Source organism: Tachysurus vachellii, chromosome 9 (assembly GCF_030014155.1).
Source record: "Tachysurus vachellii isolate PV-2020 chromosome 9, HZAU_Pvac_v1, whole genome shotgun sequence".
Taxonomy (NCBI): domain Eukaryota; kingdom Metazoa; phylum Chordata; class Actinopteri; order Siluriformes; family Bagridae; genus Tachysurus; species Tachysurus vachellii.
The window spans coordinates 17,082,583-17,106,897 of NC_083468.1; the positions used below are offsets into that span (position 1 = coordinate 17,082,583).

At 40.6% G+C, this 24,315-nt stretch overlaps 2 protein-coding genes across 3 annotated transcripts in view; both read left to right on the plus strand.

Moving 5' to 3' along the window:
• znf423 (zinc finger protein 423) overlaps positions 1-2,104 on the plus strand; it is a 141,703-nt gene extending 139,599 nt beyond the window's left edge. For both annotated transcript variants that reach the window (XM_060877982.1, XM_060877984.1), the window contains exon 8: positions 1,254-2,104. In XM_060877982.1, the coding sequence (XP_060733965.1) occupies positions 1,254-1,283 (30 nt within the window). In that variant the 3' untranslated portion in view covers positions 1,284-2,104. The remainder of the gene's footprint in view (positions 1-1,253) is intronic.
• Positions 2,105-10,358: 8,254 nt separating this feature from the next.
• The window catches only part of si:ch211-212o1.2 (uncharacterized protein LOC492735 homolog), a 34,433-nt gene continuing 20,476 nt past the window's right edge, over positions 10,359-24,315 (plus strand). The window contains exon 1 of the mRNA XM_060877985.1: positions 10,359-10,816. Within this exon, the coding sequence (XP_060733968.1) occupies positions 10,657-10,816 (160 nt within the window). The 5' untranslated portion in view covers positions 10,359-10,656. The remainder of the gene's footprint in view (positions 10,817-24,315) is intronic.

The following is a 24,315-nucleotide window of genomic DNA, read 5'->3' on the forward strand; positions in this document are numbered from 1 at the left end:
GAAAGAAAGAAAGAAAGAAAGAAAGACAAAGTGGATTGAAACACTTGTCAGTCTGTGGTTTAAGACTCAGTGGCTTGGACTTCTCCTGAAACCAAATAGCCCTTGTGCCAGCAGTCATTTACAGAAATATGTACTCTCAGATAAGAGGCATAAAAGAGAAAAGAAAACGATGCTTAATCCTTCATGGTTTAATTTTTTTCTCCTTCTTTTTTGCTGGTTGATATTTCCACATGTCGCAGTGCAATAAGGCAAATCTCTCTCTCTCTGTCTCTCTCTCTATCTCTGTCTCTCTCTCTCACTCTCTCTCTTTCTCTCTCTCTCTCTCTCACTCACACTCTCTCTCTCTTTCCCTCTCTCTCTCTCTCTCTCTCTCTCTCTCTCTCTCTCCCTCTTTCTGTCTCTCTGAGAGATTAATTTTGTAAAGCAGCTTTTGAGAGGGAAATGTGGATGACTGTCCATTCTTCACTGGGAATTGGCTTTATAGTGCAAGCAGAAACACACAGCAAAAGGAGCCAGAGAGAGACACACAGCACCCCTGCACTTCCTGCTCCTATTAGAACTAAATGCTTTTCTGATCCAATGCCGAACTCGTGCACCATTTTGTACAGCTTTTGCTCTCATCATGCATTTTTTTTGCAGTGTTTAATTAGCATTGGCATGTGCTCACCTTTGCGCATATTTTAATGGTAGCAAAAATGCGGTCCACCAAAAATGTTTCGTCATGATTATAAATTTATATGCTGAGCTCAAGGGCCCACAAAATGTGGGTTTCATAAGGTATTGAGATGATGCTTTAAAATATTCATAAATGTGAATAAAAATATGAGATCTGAATAAACAACGATGTTTGTGGTCACCATATATGAGAGAACTTTAAAGCAAATGTTAAATAGCATAAAAAAATAGAAATATATAATATATAGTATGTTGTTTTCTTAGCGTTCTGAGAAATTGGAATTCAGAATGTGTGTGTGTGTGTGTGTGTATTTAAAGATACTTGATGTGTGACAAGCTTTGCATAATATAAAAGGCAAGGAAAAAAAAGAAAGAAAAGAGAGCGAAGAAAAGAAAGAGAGTTACACATGTGGCTAGAGAGCAGGTACTCCCTTATCAAAGAGGGGGTGCTGGCCCTAAGATGGACAGAGAAGCCTGGCGGGTGGCTAGAAAGAGAGATGGATGGAGGGAGGGGGTGGCGATGTGGGCACGTAGCTTATTATTTCTCTCCTCATGGGTTCTCTTCTCTTCCTGTGCAGAACCACACACTGAGCCAGCACGCGCAGTGAGCCCGAGCCCCGCAGGACTCCCGGTTCAGCCCGGAACCCCAACCCAGGCCCGGTGGGGGACGCCCATTTCAACATCACAGCCAATCAAAGTGTCATTTGCTACTCACATGTAAAACTCTAACGATTCCACCACCAGGCGCAGCTATTACGAACGGTGGGGAACGAATATTAATGGGATATGCTATTAAAAAAAGAAAAGGAGAAAGGGGGGGGAGATGAAGGAGAAGAGAAAAAGGTATTCTACGTGCAGTATTTTTTATCATCCCTGCTTCCCATTTGTGCATTTTAATTTTTTTTTTTATGATTTTTTTTTTTTTCAAACAAAAGAACATGGAAAAAAAGAAATTCCATCTGTCTATGATTTTAGTCTCTAGAAATGCTTCACTTACCAAGTCCTCTGTTGCTTATTGTATACAACTTCATTGGTGCCATTCTTTTTGTTTTTTCTTTTAATGCATTTCTTTTTTTCCCCCATTTGGTTTTCGTACCTTTTATTTCTTGCAGTAAATAGGTACTTGTGCCGTGTTGTGAATGCTTGCCAGTCGTAATATCTTTTTTCTCCTTTCTATTATGATTGTTATATATTTTCTTTTTTTTCTAATTACAGTTTTAAAAAAAAGACAAAAAACATAAATTGACAAAAACATAATGGTTTTGATGGAATTTTGCAGTTCATGGGCCTTATGGTTGTTGTAAAAATGAATATCATTGATTTTCAGTTCAACTGAATGATGTCTGCTTTTTAAATGTGAATTAACCAGATTGCAATAAAACTAGTACAGTTGAAAATAAACGAATAAATGAATCATGAATAAAGGGAATACGTCGTGTCTTGTGTGTCTTTTCACAAACCACAGAGCGGATTTGACGCTGCAGCTCTGCAGTCTAATGCCTCAGCTCTCTCTCTCTCTCTCTCTCTCTCTCTCTCTCTCTCTTCCAGGGTTTCTTCTGTTCTCCGCTCCAAGCTCCCAATCTTATCTGCTTTCTCTTTTTGAGCTTAGACACTTTAGTCCTATATAGTTCATGCTAAATAAAGAACGTCTTATGGAGCACGAGAACAGACGAGACATCAAACACGTGACCCGCGTACGAGCGATCGAACGAATTAACAGTATAAAGTGTGATGTGTGACACGTGTATATCACGTGTGAATCAGTGTGGATGAGAATAGAAACTTTTATTAGATTTTGGAGAAAGATTAAAAACCTTAAATGCATTTACGGGAGAATGAATGAAGACTTCCATTCAGTTCATTCCTTTATTCGTTTACAGATGTTTCCAAAGCGACGTATAAATGATGAAATACAAACAGTGATATAATCAAGCAATCGTGAATGTACATGCTTTTGGCTGAGCAAGTTTCGGTAACACTTATCTGACATTATTAATACATTACAAACCATGCAACATTTTTTTTCTTCTATAATAAATGAAAAGACATCATGTGATCATCACATGCATAAGCCAATGTCCCTAATGTCCAGTGTATCAGTGAGAAAATAAAGCCATAGAAACTATATGAACAGCTTAATGATTGTTAAATGGCGAAATTCAGAACTGAGGCTGAAAAGCAAGTTCTGCTATTTACATCACAGTTCTGTACATTTCAGCATTTAGTCCCATGCTGTAGTTATATTTTTACTCATTTATAATTCAATTCAGTAAATACATTTCAGTAAATAAGGTTCAATTCAGTATGTTTACAATGTGTTCATGTTACAAAATGCAATATATAATAGTTAAACCTATTAAACCTTGTTATGGAAGTTTTTGAGAAAATAAAGTATCACACTGGTAGGCATAGGCAAGAGTAAAAAGGTTTATGATTTATTTGTACTGCTGCTGAGCAGAAGGACCCAATGCTCCTTGTGTAGTATGAGCATAATTTGTTACACTGAGGTGTTATAAACATGAAGAAAGGAAAACATCATCTAGCATTGGCTAAATGGAAAACACCAGATCAACTCCTGTCCAGGATAATCTTACCCTTACCAAGGTCTGCCTACAGTTCTTCATGAGCCAACTCGTCTCCAGCTCATTGTGACCCTCTAATAAGTTTATACATACAATCTCTGGTAATAACAATTTCTAGTCAAAACCAACTTCAAGGTCAGAACTTCACAAACAGCTTCTTAGTAAAAAAAATTTCCATCTCAACCTTCTCAAGTACCATGGAATCATTAGTGAAAACTAAATGAGCATTTTGTAATTAAAAAAAAATCTCTCTTTTAATAGTTATTTAGTAATTATTAAAATGCAGTAAGGCAAGATGTTGAAGTAACAGATCAGAAACTGCATACATTGTGACCACACATTTAATACAATCCCTGACAAAAAAAGAAGGAGTCCCCACACTTCAATTTTTTTTCAATTTTTATCAATTTTTTAATAAATAAATCATAGATTTGACACAAAAACATTTTGGTTTAATAACTGAAGGTTCTAACTTCATGATAGCTACAGTCAAGGTCATAAGCTTACATACAGGATACCATGCAGAATAATTATTTTTAAATATCTTTTTTTTTTACACTCACCTGGATCGTGAATTATGTCGCCTTCTCGAGCATCAGTAATAATGGCTGTGTACGAGTCCCTCGGTTGTCGTCAGTATGAAAAGATGGATCTCGACATCACATTTTGACCAAAGAGGTCAAATATGCAGAAATTCCTAGAAAAGTAAAGAATGTGCAGGAGGATATTTCTGAAGAACTGTGGGCAGATTAAGTGTTCAGGCCCAACAAAGGGCTTGTGAAAAACTGTAAGAACACATGTATTAAAAATAAAGAGTGGATGTAAAGGTGAACTGGTTCATTTGTGTGAATTCAGTTTTTATTGTGTCTTGTGAAATGTATGCAATCTGTTAGGTGAATTATTTTATTCAGGACCGATCTAAACAGACACAATTTTTATGATTTTGACTTTTATTTTTTATTTATTTTTTCCATTTTAGAGATTCTTGAAGTTCTGTATAAACTTATGACCTGAACTGTACTGCAAACAAATGAAACGATAAATGATATTTTAATTACCGGTATGATTTTTCCAGATCAAGTAGAGGTGGAATCAAGTAGATGGAATCACCTTGTAATTTGCATTTCTAAAACAAATTCCGACACATGTCTAAAATGCAAATGAGTCTGCAGTTAGCATAGAGTCCTTAGACTCAACGAACTAAAATAAAACACGGCTCCAAGGGAAATGTCAATGGAAACAATGGAAAGGATTATAAAACTCATGGAGGAAGGAAATCTAAGACAGAGCATGGAAAAGGATATTCCTGGTCAGCTCGGTCTCGGATCTGGTGCAAGAATAAACAAAGTGAAAAGGTTATAAGATAAAATGTTAACGTTTTAGGACAGAAAACACAAAACAATGTGCTTTGAAAAGAGAAAAAGCACAAAAACAAATGGATGGAATCAGGAGTCAGTTTATGTGACAGAACAGTGTATGTGTGTAAGAAATCAGCTGAATGGAATGGGATACATACAGAAAAGCCAAGCAAACTATAGCACTAAAACCGAAACAGAAGAAATTACAAGGTAATGTCGGCTAAAGAGAAGAGATCATGGATAAACAGGAGATTCACTGATCTGTGATTCACTGTGTCTGGTGCTGTTCTAATGAAACATATAATGATGCAGAAAACAATCTCCACTCATTTATGATATGCAGCTGAGTGACAGGTGGGGGTGGGGGTGTTCGATGGTCATTACCCCAACACTCACTGCACTGTTGTAAAATTTTGGACACTTTTCTCATCCCATCTGCAGAAAATAGCTTTGGTGATTTGTCAGGATGATAAAGCATCATACTACAGTGCAAAGGGTGTAAAAGGTTTTCCTCAGGAAAGCCATAGCAGCTTATTGACACGGTCCAGATCTCAATCCCACTGAAAATTTATTCAAAACTGGTCCATGACAAGCTCGATACTGTAAAGCCGATCTGTCCACCGCTATCCGAGACAGCTGGAAGCAGCTGGTTGGAGAATATTGTTTCTCTCTAGTGAAGTCCATGCTTCAAAAATTACTGAGGAGGAGCAACAAAGTACACATTTTTCCCTCAACACTGAGTGTTTCTGTATGTTTTCTCTCTACCCGATCTGGACGTTTATCTACCAAATCTGCCAATAATAAAAATGATTTCATTTCATTTGTTTGCAGTATGTTTCAAGAGACCAGAAAGTTCAGCTATTAAACAAAAATGGTTTTGTGTCAGTGAGCAGTGATTTGTTTGCTACTCAATTCAAATCTGTGTGAAAATCTGTGTGATCCCATCATTTTTGTCAGAGTTTGAATGAATGTGATATTAAAAACTGTGTTTATTTTGTTTTTATAATATATATAAAGTTTGTAAAAAAAAAAAATGTCTTACTTTATGTGAGGGGGAAAATTGTTTTCAAGAAGCTGTGAAATTAAGAGTTAGGGATCTGGTTTATTGAGTAAAATCCATCTATTTTCTGAACTATTTATCCTACACAGGGTCACTGGGTACCTGGGGTCTATTCCAGGGGAGTTGGGGCATAAGGCAGGGTGTCAACACATCACAGGGAACAATCTTGTGCTACACAAACACACACACACACACACACACACTTTTGAGTGTGGGAGGAAACTGTGGTAGCCAGAGGAAACACCTGAAGCATGGGGGGGGGCTGCAAACTCCACACACACACACAGTAGAGGCAGAAATCAAACCCACGGCCCTGATGGTGTGAGGCATATGTGCCAACCACTGTGCCCCCCACTGAGTCCAATAATAAATGTAATTATTTAGGTTGAATTTAAAGAGCAAAAGCAGATAAATTAGCTCTGCCCTCATTGATCAGCCCCCTGTCTAAATCCCTGTTTGGGATTTGGTTGAAAGTCACTTATAGTGTAACTGAAACCCTTTTTTAGTTCACTGCTAGATGGCTGCATTCTGATCACAGATTTTTCTAAACAATATTAAACTGGCTGATTAACGCTACAGGAGGTTCAGTTTTGGAAATTTCTCCCACCATGGAAGAAAAATGGTACTGCAGGCTATATGGGGAAGAACATTTAATAAAGTTGTCTGGAGGCAGATCTCAACTGGGTTCTGTAACAAATTCCACAACAAGGATTAATTGAGGATTAGCATCTATTTACTAACTTAGAGAACAAATTGAGGCCTTAACTGTTTAGGAATTATGTCAGTCCTGAATCCTTTTCCTCTAACAGTGTAAGATCAGACACTCTGCTCCCTCCTGATAGACTGTGGCTCCTGTCTGTTACAGTGGAGTCTGACTTCTTCGTGGCTTAACCTGAGGTGTGATGAGGATTGACATATCTGAGCTGACATATTGTGTATATACACAAATGTGACCCAAATCATCTGCAGGGCACTGACTGTGAATTACTACTTCTACTACTATTATTACATTCAGCATCTCAGGAATAATATAGTATAATGTATATTTTCAATGCACTGTATTGTAATGTTATGCAAACAGCTTTAAACATGCTTGTGATGAAGGCATTAGGTGTAATAGCAGAAGCCACAGCCTTAAATAAAGTTTCAATTTAAGAGTTATATATTTATTTTAAGCTGGATGACATTACAAATGTAAGGAATATTCATACAGTTTGCTCCATATACTGTAAGCCTAGGACTGAAATGCTCCCAACTTCTAATCAGACCTAAAGGTATCACCATTTTGATTTAATGAATAAAAAAATCCCAGAACCAACGATTTTATTTTTTCAAAAGGAAAACATAGAAATATGAATTTTATGAGGCTGAATCTCAAAGCAGTCTAATGTATGTTAAAATACCTTTCTCATTAGATAGATATATTGTATACATATAGGTATATATGTAAACATGTTACAAATAGGTATATATGTAAATATATATACAGCATGTAATATATATAGATATATATGTAAACATATGTACAGCATGTAATATATAGGTATATATGTAAACATATGTACAGCATGTAATATACACTCACCGGCCACTTTATTAGGTACACCTGTCCAACTGCTCGTTAACACAAATTTCTAATCAGCCAATCACATGGCAGCAACTCAATGCATTTAGGCATGTAGACATGGTCAAGACAATCTGCTGCAGTTCAAACCGGCATCAGAATGGGCAAGAAAGGTGATTTAAGTGACTTTGAACGTGGCATGGTTGTTGGTGCCAGACGGGCTGGTCTGAGTATTTCAGAAACTGCTGATCTACTGGGATTTTCACGCACCATCTCTAGGGTTTACAGAGAATGGTCGGAAAAAGAGAAAATATCCAGTGAGCGGCAGTTCTGTGGGCGCAAATGCCTTGTTGATGCCAGAGGTCAGAGGAGAATGGCCAGACTGGTTCGAGCTGATAGAAAGGCAACAGTAACTCAAATAACCACTCGTTACAACCGAGGTATGCAGAAGAGCATCTCTGAATGCACAACACGTCGAACCTTGAGGCGGATGGGCTACAGCAGCAGAAGACCACACCGGTACTAGTAAGATGTAATAAGACATCTTGTAATATATATATATATATAAGTATATATGTAAACATATGTACAGAATGTAATATATATAGATACAGTATATATGTAAACATATACAGCATGTAATATATAGGTATATATGTAAACATGTGGGGGGCGCGGTGGCTTAGTGGTTAGCACGCTCGCCTCACACCTCCAGGGTCGGGGTTCGATTCCCGCCTCCACCGTGTGGAGTTTGCATGTTCTCCCCGTGCCTCAGGGATTTCCTCCGGGTACTCCGGTTTCCTCCCCCGGTCCAAAGACATGCATGGTAGGTTGATTGGCATCTCTGGAAAATTCTCCCTAGTGTGTGATTGCGTGAGTGAATGAGAGTGTGTGTGTGCCCTGTGGTGGGTTGGCACTCCGTCCAGGGTGTATCCTGCCTTGATGCCCGATGATGCCTGAGATAGGCACAGGCTCCCCGTGACCCGAGGTAGTTCGGATAAGCGGTAGAAAATGAATGAATGAATGAATGAATGAATATACAGCATGTAATATATATGTAATATATAGTTATATGCAAAAGTTTAGGAACCCCTGACAATTTCCATGATTTTCATTTATAAATATTTGGGTGTTTGGATCAGCAATTTCATTTTGATCTATCAAATAATTGAAGGACACAGTAATATTTCAGTAGTAAAATGAGGTAACATGGAGGCCTCATGGCAACATGGAGGCCTCAAAACAACTCTCAAATGACCTTAAAACAAAGATTGTTCAACATTATGGTTTAGGGGAAGGCTACAAAAAGTTATCACAGAGATATAAGCTGTCAGTGTCCACTGTGAGGAACATAGTGAGGAAATGGAAGACCACAGGCACAGTTCTTGTTAAGGCCAGAAGTGGCAGGCCACATAAAATATTGGATAGGCAAAGGTGAAGGATGGTGAGAACGGTCAAAAACAGCCCACAGACCACCTCCAAAGACCTACAACATCAACTTGCTGCAGATGGTGTCACTGTGCATCGTTCAACAATTCAGCGCACTTTGCACAAGGTGAAGCTGTACGGGAGAGTAATGTGAAAGAAGCCTTTTCTGCACACACCACAAACGGAGTCGCTTCAGGTATGCAAATGCACATTTGGACAAGCTAGCTTCATTTTGGAATAAGGTGCTGTGGAGTGATGAAACAAAGATTGAGTTATTTGGTCATAACAATGGGTGTTAAGCATGGCGGCAAAATAACACAGCATTCCAAGAAAAACACTTGCTACCCACAGTAGAATTTGGTGGAGGTTCCATCATGCTGTGGGGCTGTGTGGCCAGCGCCAGTACTGGGTATCTGGTTAAAGTTGAGGGTCGCATGGATTCCACTCAATATCAGCAGATTCTTGCAAATAATGTTGAGGAATCAGTCACAAAGTTGAAGTTACGCCGGGGCTGGATATTTCAACAAGACAACGAACCAAAACACTGCTCAATTTATGCAGAGGAACATGTACAATGTTCTGGAATGGCCATCCCAGTCCCCAGACCTGAATATCATTGAACATCTGTGGGGTGATTTGAGGGCTGTCCATGCTCGGCAACCATCAAACCTAACTGAACTGGAGATGTTTTGTAAGGAGGAATGGTACAAAATACATTCATCCAGAATCAAGACACTCATTACAGGCTATAGGAAGCATCTAGAGGCTGTTATTTCTGCTAAAGGAGGCTCTACTAAATATTGATGTGATTTTTCTGTTGGGGTGCCCAAATTTATGCACCTGTCTAATTTCGTTTTCATGCATATTGTGCATTTTTCTGTTAATCCAATAAACCTCATTTCACTACTGAAATATTACTGTGTCCTTCAGTTATTTTTCCAAACACCCAAATATTTATAAATGAAAATCATGGAAATTGTCAGGGGTTCCTAAACTTGCAAGGAACTTCCTATATATATATATATATGTATGTGAACATATGTAAAGTGAATAAATATAAAGGGAATAGCAGTGCAGAGATGTGGATATGATGTATGTTTTATGTTATGTGTCACATGTCATTTGGGATAAATAAAAGAAATAGAAAAAGAAATATACATGAAACTAAATTCCCTTAACCTTAAAAAAGTAATGTGCTGTATTTGATGATGAAAGAATAAAAGACCATAAATTCTGTTTCTCATCACTATATGATCTAACGAGCAGTTGCACTGCACTTTAACTGTTCAGGTGTTTTGGTAATATTACTGTTCATGTTTTCACTTCTGATGAAACTTATTATGAAATAAAACCTAATCAAAATGTCAAATAAAAAATATACTAATTCAACACTACGAGCAGAGAACTCAGCAAGGGACCCTCAATATCTTACAAACCACAGTGAAAACGTCGAGACTGTACTGCAAGGAAATGTAGATATAAATATTGATATGCAACTGTAAGTTATAAAGTTTATTTCTTAAAATGAAAGCATGTATACAAGCTTCGCAGTCCTCTATATTAAACAATCGCCCGTCTCGTTTTCCAAATCTGTAGAAAAACTGAAACTTTAATTACTATCCCTTAGCGTGACATACACCAGAACGACAAGAGAGCAAAAAGTTTTCCAGAAAATCCATAGAATTGCTTACACAGAGAGCAAATTACGGATGGACACTCTAGGTTTTAGACGTCTCCGGACTGTGAAACGCTGTAATAGAAGAAACGTGATTAAATGCACGTAAGAGAGTTTATTTATGTGACGGACCGCTTGGTGCGCATCTGTTTTTCATCCGGGTTGGTGTAACTGTGTTAGACTAGCCACCGTTAGCTAGCTTACAGCCGTAGGTGTGTCACTCTACAGTAACGTTAGTTACCACGGAGCGCTTTTAGGTACAAAGTGCCATTTATGCGTCGTACCTGAGAAGTAGCTCCGTGACGAGGGAGAGAATGGCGGCAGCGTTACTGTCTGAGACGGAGATCCAACACCGCTCTATGGCGGAAGAGGATCCGAACGGGAACGAACACGGCGCGGCCGCACGCAGTAGCGCTCCCCGCTGGGGACCGCAGCACGCCGGAGCCCGCCAGCTCGCCCAGCTCTACTCCCCCGGTAAGACCATACAGACTGAACACCAGCTCTACTCCCCCGGTAAGACCATACAGACTGAACACCAGCTCTACTCCCCCGGTAAGACCATACAGACTGAACACCAGCTCTACTCTCCCGGTAAGACCATACAGACTGAACACCAGCTCTACTCTCCCAGTAAGACCATACAGACTGAACACCAGCTCTACTCTCCCAGTAAGACCATACAGACTGAACACCAGCTCTACTCCCCCGGTAAGACCATACAGACTGAACACCAGCTCTACTCCCCCGGTAAGACCATACAGACTGAACACCAGCTCTACTCCCCCGGTAAGACCATACAGACTGAACACCAGCTCTACTCTCCCGGTAAGACCATACAGACTGAACACCAGCTCTACTCTCCCAGTAAGACCATACAGACTGAACACCAGCTCTACTCTCCCAGTAAGACCATACAGACTGAACACCAGCTCTACTCTCCCAGTAAGACCATACAGACTGAACACCAGCTCTACTCTCCCAGTAAGACCATACAGACTGAACACCAGCTCTACTCTCCCAGTAAGACCATACAGACTGAACACCAGCTCTACTCCCCCGGTAAGACCATACAGACTGAACACCAGCTCTACTCCCCCGGTAAGACCATACAGACTGAACACCAGCTCTACTCCCCCGGTAAGACCATACAGACTGAACACCAGCTCTACTCCCCCGGTAAGACCATACAGACTGAACACCAGCTCTACTCCCCCGGTAAGACCATACAGACTGAACACCAGCTCTACTCCCCCGGTAAGACCATACAGACTGAACACCAGCTCTACTCCCCCAGTAAGACCATACAGACTGAACACCAGCTCTACTCTCCCAGTAAGACCATACAGACTGAACACCAGCTCTACTCTCCCAGTAAGACCATACAGACTGAACACCAGCTCTACTCTCCCAGTAAGACCATACAGACTGAACACCAGCTCTACTCTCCCAGTAAGACCATACAGACTGAACACCAGCTCTACTCCCCCGGTAAGACCATACAGACTGAACACCAGCTCTACTCCCCCGGTAAGACCATACAGACTGAACACCAGCTCTACTCCCCCGGTAAGACCATACAGACTGAACACCAGCTCTACTCCCCCGGTAAGACCATACAGACTGAACACCAGCTCTACTCCCCCGGTAAGACCATACAGACTGAACACCAGCTCTACTCTCCCAGTAAGACCATACAGACTGAACACCAGCTCTACTCTCCCAGTAAGACCATACAGACTGAACACCAGCTCTACTCTCCCAGTAAGACCATACAGACTGAACACCAGCTCTACTCCCCCGGTAAGACCATACAGACTGAACACCAGCTCTACTCCCCCGGTAAGACCATACAGACTGAACACCAGCTCTACTCTCCCAGTAAGACCATACAGACTGAACACCAGCTCTACTCTCCCAGTAAGACCATACAGACTGAACACCAGCTCTACTCTCCCAGTAAGACCATACAGACTGAACACCAGCTCTACTCCCCCGGTAAGACCATGCAGACTGAACACCAGCTCTACTCATCCCAGTAAGACCATGCAGACAGACTGAACACCTGCTCTACTCATCCCAGTAAGACCATGCAGACTGAACACCTGCTCTACTCCCCCAGTAAGACCATGCAGACTGAACACCAGCTCTACTCCCCCGGTAGGACCATACCGACTGAACACCAGCTCTACTCACCCAGTAAGACCATGCAGACTGAACACCAGCTCTACTTATCCCAGTAAGACCATGCAGACTGAACACCAGCTCTACTCATCCCAGTAAGACCATGCAGACTGAACACCAGCTCTACTCCCCCAGTAAGACCATGCAGACTGAACACCATCTCTACTCATCCCAGTAAGACCATGCAGACTGAACACATGTGCTATGAAACAAGTTTCCTCATACAGTGTGTTGATAAAACCAAACACCAAATGTTAGCAATGGTAAAACCAACGCTGAAACGGGCTACCTATTAAGAAAAAAACCCCTGAGAGAACACGTAACGAACTCCAGGATGAACCATCAGTCCTCTAATACACTAATCTAAAGGCAGATAAGCTGTAATAACGTCTGTTATGAGCATATTGTGAATAATCGTTATCAGATGAGCATCAGGAGCAGTTCAATATGCAACCATCACAACATCATCTTAAATAAAAAACCAGAGACAAAAAAAGTGCCACAAGGGATATTTTGTGATGCAGGTTATACTCTAACCCTGTTACTGACCTTGCTGTTAAATCATCTGGTTTATGATGGGAGTTTAGTTCAAGGCACTTATGACACACACCAGCTGTCACGTTACTGCATAAAAAAATGCCACTGTTTCAGTGCACTGTACAACTTGTCTGGTCTTAATGTGCTCAGAAATACTACTTATCAGTCAACAACTCTTTCTTTTTCAGAACATTTACAGGGATTTTTTCATTTTGTTAACTCTTCCCATGACGTTGGCACGATGACAAAGTGTTTTAATCACTGTTTTAAATCTGATTTCACTTTTAGTTTAATGGAAAACATGGTTCTTGCATCACAGTGTCATAGGATTAGTAGCAGTAAGAAAAAGACCAGAGTTGCATTTATTAGCGAAGACTGCATTCACATTTCATACTCGTCTCCTGTTGGACCTTGGAGACTTTGTGTTGTTTCCAGAGCGGGTGGTTGCTTTAAGCGTAGTAAAGAATAAAAATCTGTTTAATTTGGAATGCTATTAGGACTGATAATGATCTCTCAATTTTAAGAGTGTTCATCTCCAGGCAGTGCAACTATGCAACCAGTACATCAGGCTTGTGCCTCCACTGGCAGGTCCTGTTAATTATTTTGGGGGAGTGTGGGGTGGGCAAGTGGAGGGCTGCGTCTCAGGGTTAATAAGTTAATGGGTAATACATGTCTCTGTTGATGAGAGCACCGGGGATGGAAATTTTGGATGAATGGGGTCAAACGCACACACCAACACTTCACCCCCCCCACTGTGAGGTAGTTGTTCGAGATGGTTATTTATAGAAGTGATGCACTATGTGATTAACATGGCATGCACATTCAAATTTAAATGCTGGCCTTTTTATAACTCGTGCATCTGTTTCTCCAAGCTCTAGTGTTGGCAGGGTTAAGGATATGTGCTGGTTTGAATTTTTTCTCTTGCTTCAAATTTAACAAAAATGAATGAAACTCATTAAATATGTTTATTATAAAAATACATGGTGTGTGCTTTGCGAGTATACATTGCTATTGTAGTGACAGAGGAGTTTCATTTCTCACTCTCACGTTAATAAGGAATTTCTGTGACCCAGAAATTAAGGAGACCACAAAAAAGGCCTCAAAGTTGTACAGTGCAGAGCACGTACCAGTACGGCACAGTTAGAGGCAAGGTTGCAAAAAAAGGTCATTTCAGCTTGTGATGAAAAGTTTATAGTGTTTATTAGCTTTAGATTGTTTACTAAACAGACACAGTATTAGATCTTTAACACACCATGATAATCTCATTCGTATAACATTAGTTTGCTAACTCTGCTGGCTGCTGTCATCGCAGTGCCGTAATTTCAGTCCAGAATGTTGTCTAATAGTTTGAAATTCACTGTAGTTGATTAGTACCAATAGGTACTCATGCCTGTAACTGAGCTTTCCCTGCTAACTAAAGACACCACTTTCATGCAAGAATCCAACTTGCAAATTAGCACTAACAAGCCACCACAAAGACAGGTTGGTACATGATGGTACAGGTTGTAGGATTTGCATGAAATTTGAAACGTTGCAATCAGATGTTTGTTAGAGTCTACGACATATGACGAGAACAAGCCGGACAAACCAACGAATTAAGGGTGAACAGAATCTCATTACAAAATAAACGATGGACACCATTAAAGATTCATATGAAAGTCGGTCAGGTTGGAATTGACCTTTAAGGCAACCTCATGCCTTGGATTCAAACCTTCCCATGTAAAGCTTCAGGGTGTCATTACATTGCTGTTAAAGTATTAAACATGGACAGTTCGGTTGTGACCTCGGTGCTTTGAGAGGCAAGAGGAATGGAGCAACCTGGACCACTGGACTTTATATCAGCAGCTATTTCAGAGGTGGTGAGTGTGTGTTACCCAGATGAAGAGGCTCTGGGGTGACACAGGATTGATGAGGGTTTTTGTCTGTTTGATGGTGTCTCCGCCTCATTACTGCTATCCCAGGAAAGTTGAACAGCTGGACACCGCTTCTCGCCATATGTCTGAATCTCACGCATCGCTCACTGTGCCGTGTGCTTCTTTAGCCCACCGTATAGATTTAATATGAAACGAACACGATTCCACTGATTATTTGCTACCTCATCTGGTTCCTTTGTGAGGGTGCTGACCGTTGTGCATGCGGGCAACGATTCTGTATGAGACGTTTTTACTCTTACCCGCGTTAATACTGTCCAGCAACAGGTTGTGAGGGAATCATTTATTTCTATATATATTTGAGAAACCAAGTTAATGTATATTTCTAAACAGAACTAACTAGCAAAATATATAAGATTTGGTTCAGCGTAGAAATGGATTGGTCCGATTTTTGGTGTGTCGACGGTTAGTGAAATGCATCATACACTGATTTACTAATGCACGTGGATCTGCTGCTTATCAGTGTGTTAAACACTGCAGTGTTTGATTATGGTTCGTATTGTGGAGATAAGATAACTGAATGTCAATATCTCTTATCACTTTGCTTGGAGAAACCCTTTCCCTTTGTGTTGTGAGTGGGAAAGCCACATGTGGCTGTAAATGTGTTTCAGTGCAGTAATCAGTCTCTCAGTGAGTCACATGTTAAACAGTCATGCATCAGGCTGAGTGAATGTAGGCCAACTGTCCATTCTGAGCTCCACTCATAAGTCAGATGTAGCACAGTCTGAATGTAGATCATACTTTAGCCTGCTTTAAGGCCGGCTTCCAGAAGGTTTAGAAACATTTAGCGTCAGCGACGCTGAGCAGGAATGTCTCACACACACACACACACACATTTATTATTGGTTTTTAGAAGACCATTTTCATTTCCTCAGAATATTTTAGATCCTGTAGTGAGGAGATTTTTTTTTTCTTTAACTATATATTGTAACGTGATGTCTAACCTATAATTTAAGAGAGTTTAATAATCATAGGTTTTAGTAGTAACTTGAATACCTTTCTTGCTGTGAGTGTGCTGTCGAATTCTAAAGCAGCTGATTTAGATCAGGACAGATGAAAAGCCGTGTCAAAAAAAAAAAAAAAAAAATCCTGGAAATCAAAGAATTTCAGAAATAAGTGACCATTTGATTAGAAAGGAGATTTTTTTTTTGTCACATGAACAGGAAAATCCAGGTTGTGTTCTTTTTAAGCAACACTTAGGAGACTGAAAAAGCTTGTTGAATGGATTTCATTTAAATGTGCACTTCAGTTCCACATGATTGAATTCAGTCACATAAACACAATTAATTTTTGTAGATCTAACATGATGACAGACAGATGCTTCAAGCCCCTAAATTGAATAATATATTTATACTTTGCATCAGCAGCAACATTCTCGTAAGATTTCACAATGTTATTGGTTTACCCTAATAATCTGTGACTTAATCATGAAATGTAATTTTTATGTAAAATGTTTTTTTTTTTTTTTCTTAAATCTTACATTTTCTTAAATCTTTTTTCTTTCTTTCTTGGCAAATATAAAAGCTGAAAATCTGAATACTGCACAATTTCACTAACGTGACGCATAATGCTCTGTCTACGTGTCTCTATAAACATTTTTTATGTTTTCTTTTCCCCCCCTCAATAAGCCAATGTCGTTGGTAGTCTGATCAGTCAGGAGAGAGTAAATGAATGAAAGAATCTGTGAGAATTCGCTACCTTCTGACTTATTGTCTCTATCACTGTAGCTTGACTCTGGTTCGATGAGCTTTCTTGTGTTAAATAATTCACACAAATGCTTGTGATTGGAACAGAGGATTTGCTGCAGAAGTCGAGCAGGTTCACGAATCCCTGAACCACAGGCTACTTTTTCATACGTTGATCGGTTCCGCAACATTATTTATTTGAGATGCGGTTGGTTTGTGAAATACTTATTCTGGGTCCACATCTTCAGCATGAGCACTGCAGTGATGACTTGGGTATTGCGTGTGAAAACTATACGTTTTCTTTGTCAGATGAGAAACATGCTGTTTTTTCTACCTGCTGCCTTATACATAGCCATGCAGATCCTGTTTCTCTTCTGTAAAATCTATCAATGTCCCAGGTTGCAGAAGAGACAGGGTTTAGATTGTTATCGTGGACATGGTTTAGAGAAAGCATCCTCTTCACTGTTATCCCTGTTTTGGGCTGCAAGCAGGAAGTGACACGAAAAGAGGGAAAAAGATGAGATTTTGTGGTGTACTGAAGTTCCGTTTCTTGCGCTATGGGTTTGGGCTCAAGGGTGTGTTACAGCTCTGTAGTCAGACAGAGCAGGAGGTAGGTGGATATTTATGCATGAAAGTGTTGCTTTGTTAAAGACAGATTAAAAAGCTGCACAGGAAGCAGTGTCCCTATTTGAAGTGTATAAACTCAAACATGTTGACCAGCTCAGGCACTTTCTAATTCAGCGAGAGCTCAACCCTGCCCCCCTGTCAGTGCCAGGCTAAGGCCGCTAGCATCCCCGCCACATTCTGTTCTGTATGTGCCAGGGCTGACTGAGCTGATGAATAATTTAACCCCCCACCTTTCCTCCAGACCTGTGCGACACACGTAGGCCACCTCTGGATTCCTGACCTCAGGGTCAGTAGGTCATCGGTCCAGGACTCAGCTGGGTTCTTGGCTCACCTTGTGTATACCTGAGCTGACTGGGTGCCTCGGGCACTAGAGGTGGGTGGACAAAAATAACATTTCACTTGATATGATACTGCATCATCATACACAGTGCCCTCTGAAAGAATTGGGCTGGAAAAGCCAATTCAGTTGCTTTTCATGTACACTGAAAACATTTGGCTTTGAGATTCAGAATTTCAACTTTTGTTTCCTGATATTAACATCTAGATTTGTCAATAATAGTATCATTGTTATTATTTTATAGTTGTATATGTAAGTAAATAGTTATCGTTAATAATAGTAAATAACATTTTAATATTTAGTTGTTTATTACTGGATTCCAATAACTGCATCAAGCTGGTGACCATCTGGTTTCACCAAACACTAACACTAACAAATTTCACCAACATTTTTCTCATCGTAGTTGAAGAAGCTCACCGTGTCCTTCAGATGTTGCTTGTTTTAGAGACCTTCTGTCTTCATTGTAATCTTCAGGCAGTGAAGTTCATGCTCATTTGGGTTAAGGTCTGCTGATTGCCTTGGCTTTAAATGTTTTGGATTATTGTCTTGCAGCATGATGAAGTTCCTCCAAATTAGATTGGATGCATTTCTTGTAAACTGACAGGCACAATGTTTCTGTAGACTTCAGAATTCATTCTTTTACCTTCATGAGTTACATCATCAATAAGGATTAGTGATCCTGTTCCAGAAGCAGCCATGTAAGCCCAAGCCATTACACTACCCCCACCATGCTTGACCATGTTTTGGATCATCCGCAGATCCTTTCTTTTTCCACACTTTCTTCACTCTGGTAATCTTGGTTCCAGAACTTTTAGAGGTGTGGCCTGTATATTTCTTCAAACTGTGGATTGTGATACCCTCACCTCTTTTATGTAGATGTTGTTGTTGATGTCTCTATTGTTTTGGGGGTTTTCTTGTAGCAGATTCGGCCGATCTGTCTGATGTCTGGATGTTGGTACATCAGTGGTTTACTTCTTTTTCAGGACAGTCCATATTGTTGTGTTGGCTTTGTACAGGGCTTGTGCAGTAAGTTTGACTGATCAGTTTTCTTTTCAGCCAAAATGGCTTCATGGTTTTCATGTTGGTTCCTTTTAACAACAGTTGCTGTCTTCACACCGAAACCCAGCGCTTTAAACAAAGTTTAGACATTCAGAGCTATGATAGTTTGGAGAAAATGGCAGGGTTCAAAGAAAAGCTAAAACATTTTTTGTTGTTGTATACACGTCAATGTAAATACCAGAAAATCAAAGCTGAGCTTCTGATTGAACATCTTATATTAAGAGTTGGATCTCAAATCAGAATGTCTTCAGTGTACAGAAAAGGCAGAAGAATTGGCCTTGCTGTTCCAGTGCTTTCAGAGGAGATTATGTGGGATAGCTAACAATCTGCAAGCGAACAAACGCTTGAAAGTCAAAAACATTAAGACCTATGCAAGTATATACACCTGTATATAAACCTATACACATTCATTTAAAGGCACAAACACATTAGTCAGCATATGGTCTGTGTATACTTGATACTTGTAAAAGATTTTCTTAGTTTCTCTTTAAAACAAATCCTGCACACAAGGCGAGACAGCTAAACACATTAGGCCTGAAACCACACAGCCTGTTATTAATATTTGATGGAGCGCTGTATTAGCTGCTCCAGGAACTTCAGGTGACTTTGTGGCAGTTGGGGATGGTGACTGTAGGAAACCTGTATAATTACTATTATCTGAATTCCATTTCTGAGCTTTTTACTCCCTGTGCGTTCTTCAATCAACTCTGTATTTAGTACCAAGTTCTCAGAGAAGTGGCCCCACTGTGATATATATTTAAAAATCCACTTCACTGTTCATTTTTAGTCACACACTAACATCACATCACGTTATCTCAGATCCATATTTGATTCTGATTTTCAGAAAGTCTGCTCTTTATGAGAGGAAAACTGGCTGGAGGCAACACAACAGAGGGATGCCAAGGGTTTGGACACACATTGTCACTGCTGAGTGTTTTCTCTGTGTCTTAGGAGGTTACTTGCTTGCCAGAAGATAAGTTGTGGTCTTTTTTAGGGTCAGTATAGACCAGGGGTGACCAGTCTTATCAGGAAAAGGCTGGCTTCAGTGCAGCCTTTCATGCCAACCAAGAAGATGCTACACCCGAATCCACTGAAAGCCAAGATCAGCTGATTAAACAGTGGAATCAGGAGTAGTTCCTGCTTGATTGGAATGAAAAACCTGCTCCTACATCTGACATTTTTTGTGGTAGAGATTAGACACCACTGGTCCAGGGTCAGCCAGTTCATTAGTGGACAACATTACATGGCAAATTCAAAATCATGAATGGGCTGAAACTGAAAACAAATGGAACCGCTGTATATTTTTCTTTCAAACAACTCCAGAATGAGAAACCTTTTTTTTTTTTTTTTTTTTTTTTAAAAATTTACAAAATCGTATATAAAAGAATTACTTTTCCTCCAATTTTGGATTTGGCAGATGATTAAAAAACCTCACTCTTAACCCGTGTGAGGTTGAATCACATACAGTATGACTGCAGGTGTTTATTAGACCCCAGCTGACTGTGTAGCTGGTTAAGCTGACCATGTCTGAAAAACAAGGTTTATTCAAGGTGCGTTCATGCCATTGTATTTTATTCATTATTCTGGGTGAGTAGCTGTGACCTGTTTGTAACTCTGGGCACCTTCCACTTCATTAGCAAGATCTGTACACCTGCTCCTTCATGCAATTTCCAGTCAGCAAGGAATCAGAAGCTACAGTAGGCACAGGTTCACTGAAACCAGAGAGATGTACATATTAAAAGACCAGGTCATGCTGACTCCTGTGAGCTTGAGAACAATGTAACTTCAGATTCCTCTTCTTGACTGAATAGAATCAAACTGGATGCATGATTTGATTCACTTTACTGCTACACCATGGGCGGATTAAAAACATTGGATGAACAAGCAATATATACAGATGTTGCAGGTTAATGAAGATGAATGAATGAATGAATTTTTCATATCTTTCATTTGGATTAATTTGATACTTTTTTTTTTCTTTTTCTAAAAGGATCAACTCCACATCCACCATGACCCTGATGGAGATAAAGCGTTCAGTGAGAGTGAATGATTATTTGTTTTTCTCTGTGTTTATGGTGTGTGATTAGCGCCACCCCTAGTACCACGAGTGCACATTTTGTGTAGTGGAAAAATGCTTTCATTTGTCACTTCCACACTATCCATGTCTCTGTTTCTCCCAGAGTGTGTTCTCTGTGGTAGGATGACAGTTGCGCAGTGTTGAGTCCTGTGCGCACTGTACATTATGACAAATCCTGCTATTTCTCTGAAATCTCGTCACCGAGACTGTCTTTCCACACAGACCAGGCTGCCTTTTGTTTAGCAGATCAGGTAACATTCGAAATTTATACAGCAGACACAAACTGTGCCTGTGCACACATCCCAGGTTGAGTTGTCCACTGAGATCAGATGAAAGTATCAGGGCATGTGACTGATCCATTTGTGTTAATCAGGGGAATTCTTACCTTCCTCCCTTTCTTTGTGAATCTCTCTCTCTCTCTCTCACTCTCTCTCTCTCACATACACTTCAGCATCTCTTCCTGACCCACTTTCTTTCTGTCCCCACCCAAGTCCCATTTGAAGACAGGCCTAATGAGATCTGGCCAAGGGAAATGCATGTGTCTGTCTCTTTCACAAATGCTTCACATTTTCTGCACCCCAATCCACTGCATTTCTTGACGCTCACATGTAGATGTCCTGCCATTTCCAAGGAGGTGAAGTGCTGACAGAACGGCTCATTTATGGCATGTTGGCAGGCTTGAAGGCTGCTATTCTGGGCTTTTGAGGCGCCTATTGTTCCACCTCTCCGGAGGAGGTACGAGCTGCTCTTTCAGAGGCACGGCTGTGCCGAGAACGCAGGCCACCAGCACTCAGTCAGGAGAAAAGCGTCCTTTGTTGGCTCGGGACAGAGACAGTGCCAGACACACATCTCGACTCTGTTCAAAGAGCACCTCCCTGTTCACACTCGCTGACTTCTGCTGGCATGGCAGCTGAGAAACTCTCAGCATACACCCAAAACACAAGGACGGCGCTTGTTTTATTCTTGTTGGCCAGCAGGTGCAATTTCTTTCAAATTTAAAATAATCTACAGGTGCAGAAAAGAGTGTAGCTGTACATCAGAATTTCACCAGTAAATATTTAATCCAAATCTGTGTCATTTATAATGCAAAGCTTGATCTAGAGATTTATCCCGAGTTTTAGCATGTCACTTTGTACGGATGATGGCGGCGGGATTAGTGTTTGTTGAGACTGATACAGTCGTTATTAAGCACATTCAGGCCCCGGATACCACAACTAAATATTAAATATGGGCTAAATATTAAATATAAGTTTGTCACTCAAAACAATTGCTTTCAAGACCAATAACTGCAATCCTTAAATTATTTACTGCAACTCACATCACTGAACGAAAAAAACCCATGATATTCCTTATTAAACATCTGAGCCTATTTTCTGAGGGTTTACTCAGCCCCATTATTTCAGTGGGCTGTTAGTTATCAGTGACATGAACCCACCCCTGCTAAGTTCCCCCCACTCACTCCCTCTTCCTTTTCACAACAAACCTGGATGAGTTTCACTCTATGTGAAAGTTTCTTTCCATTGACAGAGATATGGGAGTTTTTTTGCTCAGCATGCATCGGTTGAGGAAAAACCAGCTGAAGGAGGAGGCCATGTTTCAATCTGCTGTAGAAGGCTGCAGATGTTAAGTGGGTGAGAGAGTGAGCAGGAACACCATTAGCATTTACAGGGTGTTGTTTGGCACTCGAGCCACCCCTCTGTGTCGAATCAGGCATTGTTGATTAATTTCAGCCTATTAGCACCCCCTCCTCCTCATCCTCCCACCTCTTCTCACCCCTCCCAGGTTAATTCCCCATGCCAGCGAGCAGCGAAGGGGGCCATGGGTGTGAGCGATCGTCACAGGGGTTTGCTGGCGAGCACATCGTTGTCAGGAGTGTATTAATGAGCATGAGGCTCAGCTCCCGCGGTCAGGGCCACGACGGCGATGCCGGCTCTGCTGAGGCCTGGCCTAGTTTCTGCCCTCGCCGGGGAGCACGAGGATCCACGACTGATGCTGATCACCTGACAGCGGCCCCACTGCTGCACATGTTCATGTGTTTGTGTGTGAGTGTATGCAGTAGACTGATGGCAAGTGCGAGTGCGGCTAAATGGCGCTCTCGTTTCGTTTTTCTGTCTCTGAATAATTCGCCGAGTGTCAAAGGAAGGTGTTTGGCACAGTGTTGTATCTCATCAGCTCTTTATCTTGTAGCACTTCCCTCGTGAGCATCGATTGACCAACGTGAACAGCTGTGCTATTGTGCCTGGACACTCTGCAGGGTGTTTATAACAATAAAAATGACACTGCGGTAGGAAACTTTTATTTTTTTTACACACAACAAATGCCCTTTACGTTTACTAGAAATGACAAAATTCCAGTAAACCCTTGCAAGTCCATTGGATATAAATTTGATCAGTTAAACCTCCCATACCCAAAAAGAAAAGGTTTGCAAAGTTAACTTTAATTAGCTGACAACTTAATTTACTAGGATCTCCTAGGTACACTATCTGACCAGAGGTTTGTGGACACCTCACCATCACACCATATGTACTTGGACAACCATTTCCAGAGTTATTCCTCCTTCGCTGTTATTAAACTCCACTCTTCTCTTAAGGCTTTCCACTAGATTTTGGAGTGTGGCTGTAAGGATTTGCCCTGAGATCCCGGGTCCCATCTTTTCTAAATGTGTTCACTGGGGTTGAGGTGAGGGCTCTTTGTAAGCTACAGGGGCAGTATCATGCTGGAACATGTTTTGGGCCTCTGTTTCTGTTCCATTGAAGAGAACTGTAATGCAGCAGCATATATTGTCTCGTATCATTGTATGCTTCTAGCTTTGTGGCAGCAATCTGAGGAAGAACAACATATTCTAGTGGACATCACCAATTGCTCATGTACTTTGTTCCTGATCACTGTTTTTGGTGTCAGTGTTGAATTGTACGAATGTGGGTGAGTTTTTATCTCAGGCAGAGCTTTCTCAATCACAGGTGACGTTCTACAGCTGTCAGCATGGCATGCTGAAATATATCAGCCCAAATCGATCAAATCTGGAGTGTGTCACGACTGTCACTGATATCGGGGAAAGAAAGAAAACCAAGCTGCACACCATTTTGGGTGTGAGGATTTTTTTTATGCTGTAATGTTTCATTCCACTAAAGTGTAAAAAAAACAAAACAAAAAAAAAAAACATATTAATCAACAGAAAGTCACCTTTTTTTTATGCCCAAAAAAATCACCTTTTTTTTTTAAATTGAAAGGAACAAGTAGCTTAGCTCTGTTAGCCTCTGACATCTGTCCCTAGTCAGACGTAATTTGACTGCTTCTCAGGATTATTCTGGCCATGCACTTCTGGCCATGACCAGAACGTGGCTTAGTGGTTAGTGCATTTGCCTCAGACCTTCGTTCTCCATCCAGCTGGTCTTGACCTTGTACCCTGACTTTATGTTCCCCGCAACCAAGCAGTTCACAAAATTTATAGATGTATGGTCAGAATGTAAGAGATGGTAAGAGTGTCTTCTTTGTGACCAAGCCATTGCACAAACCTTTTTTTTTTTTTTTTTTTTTGT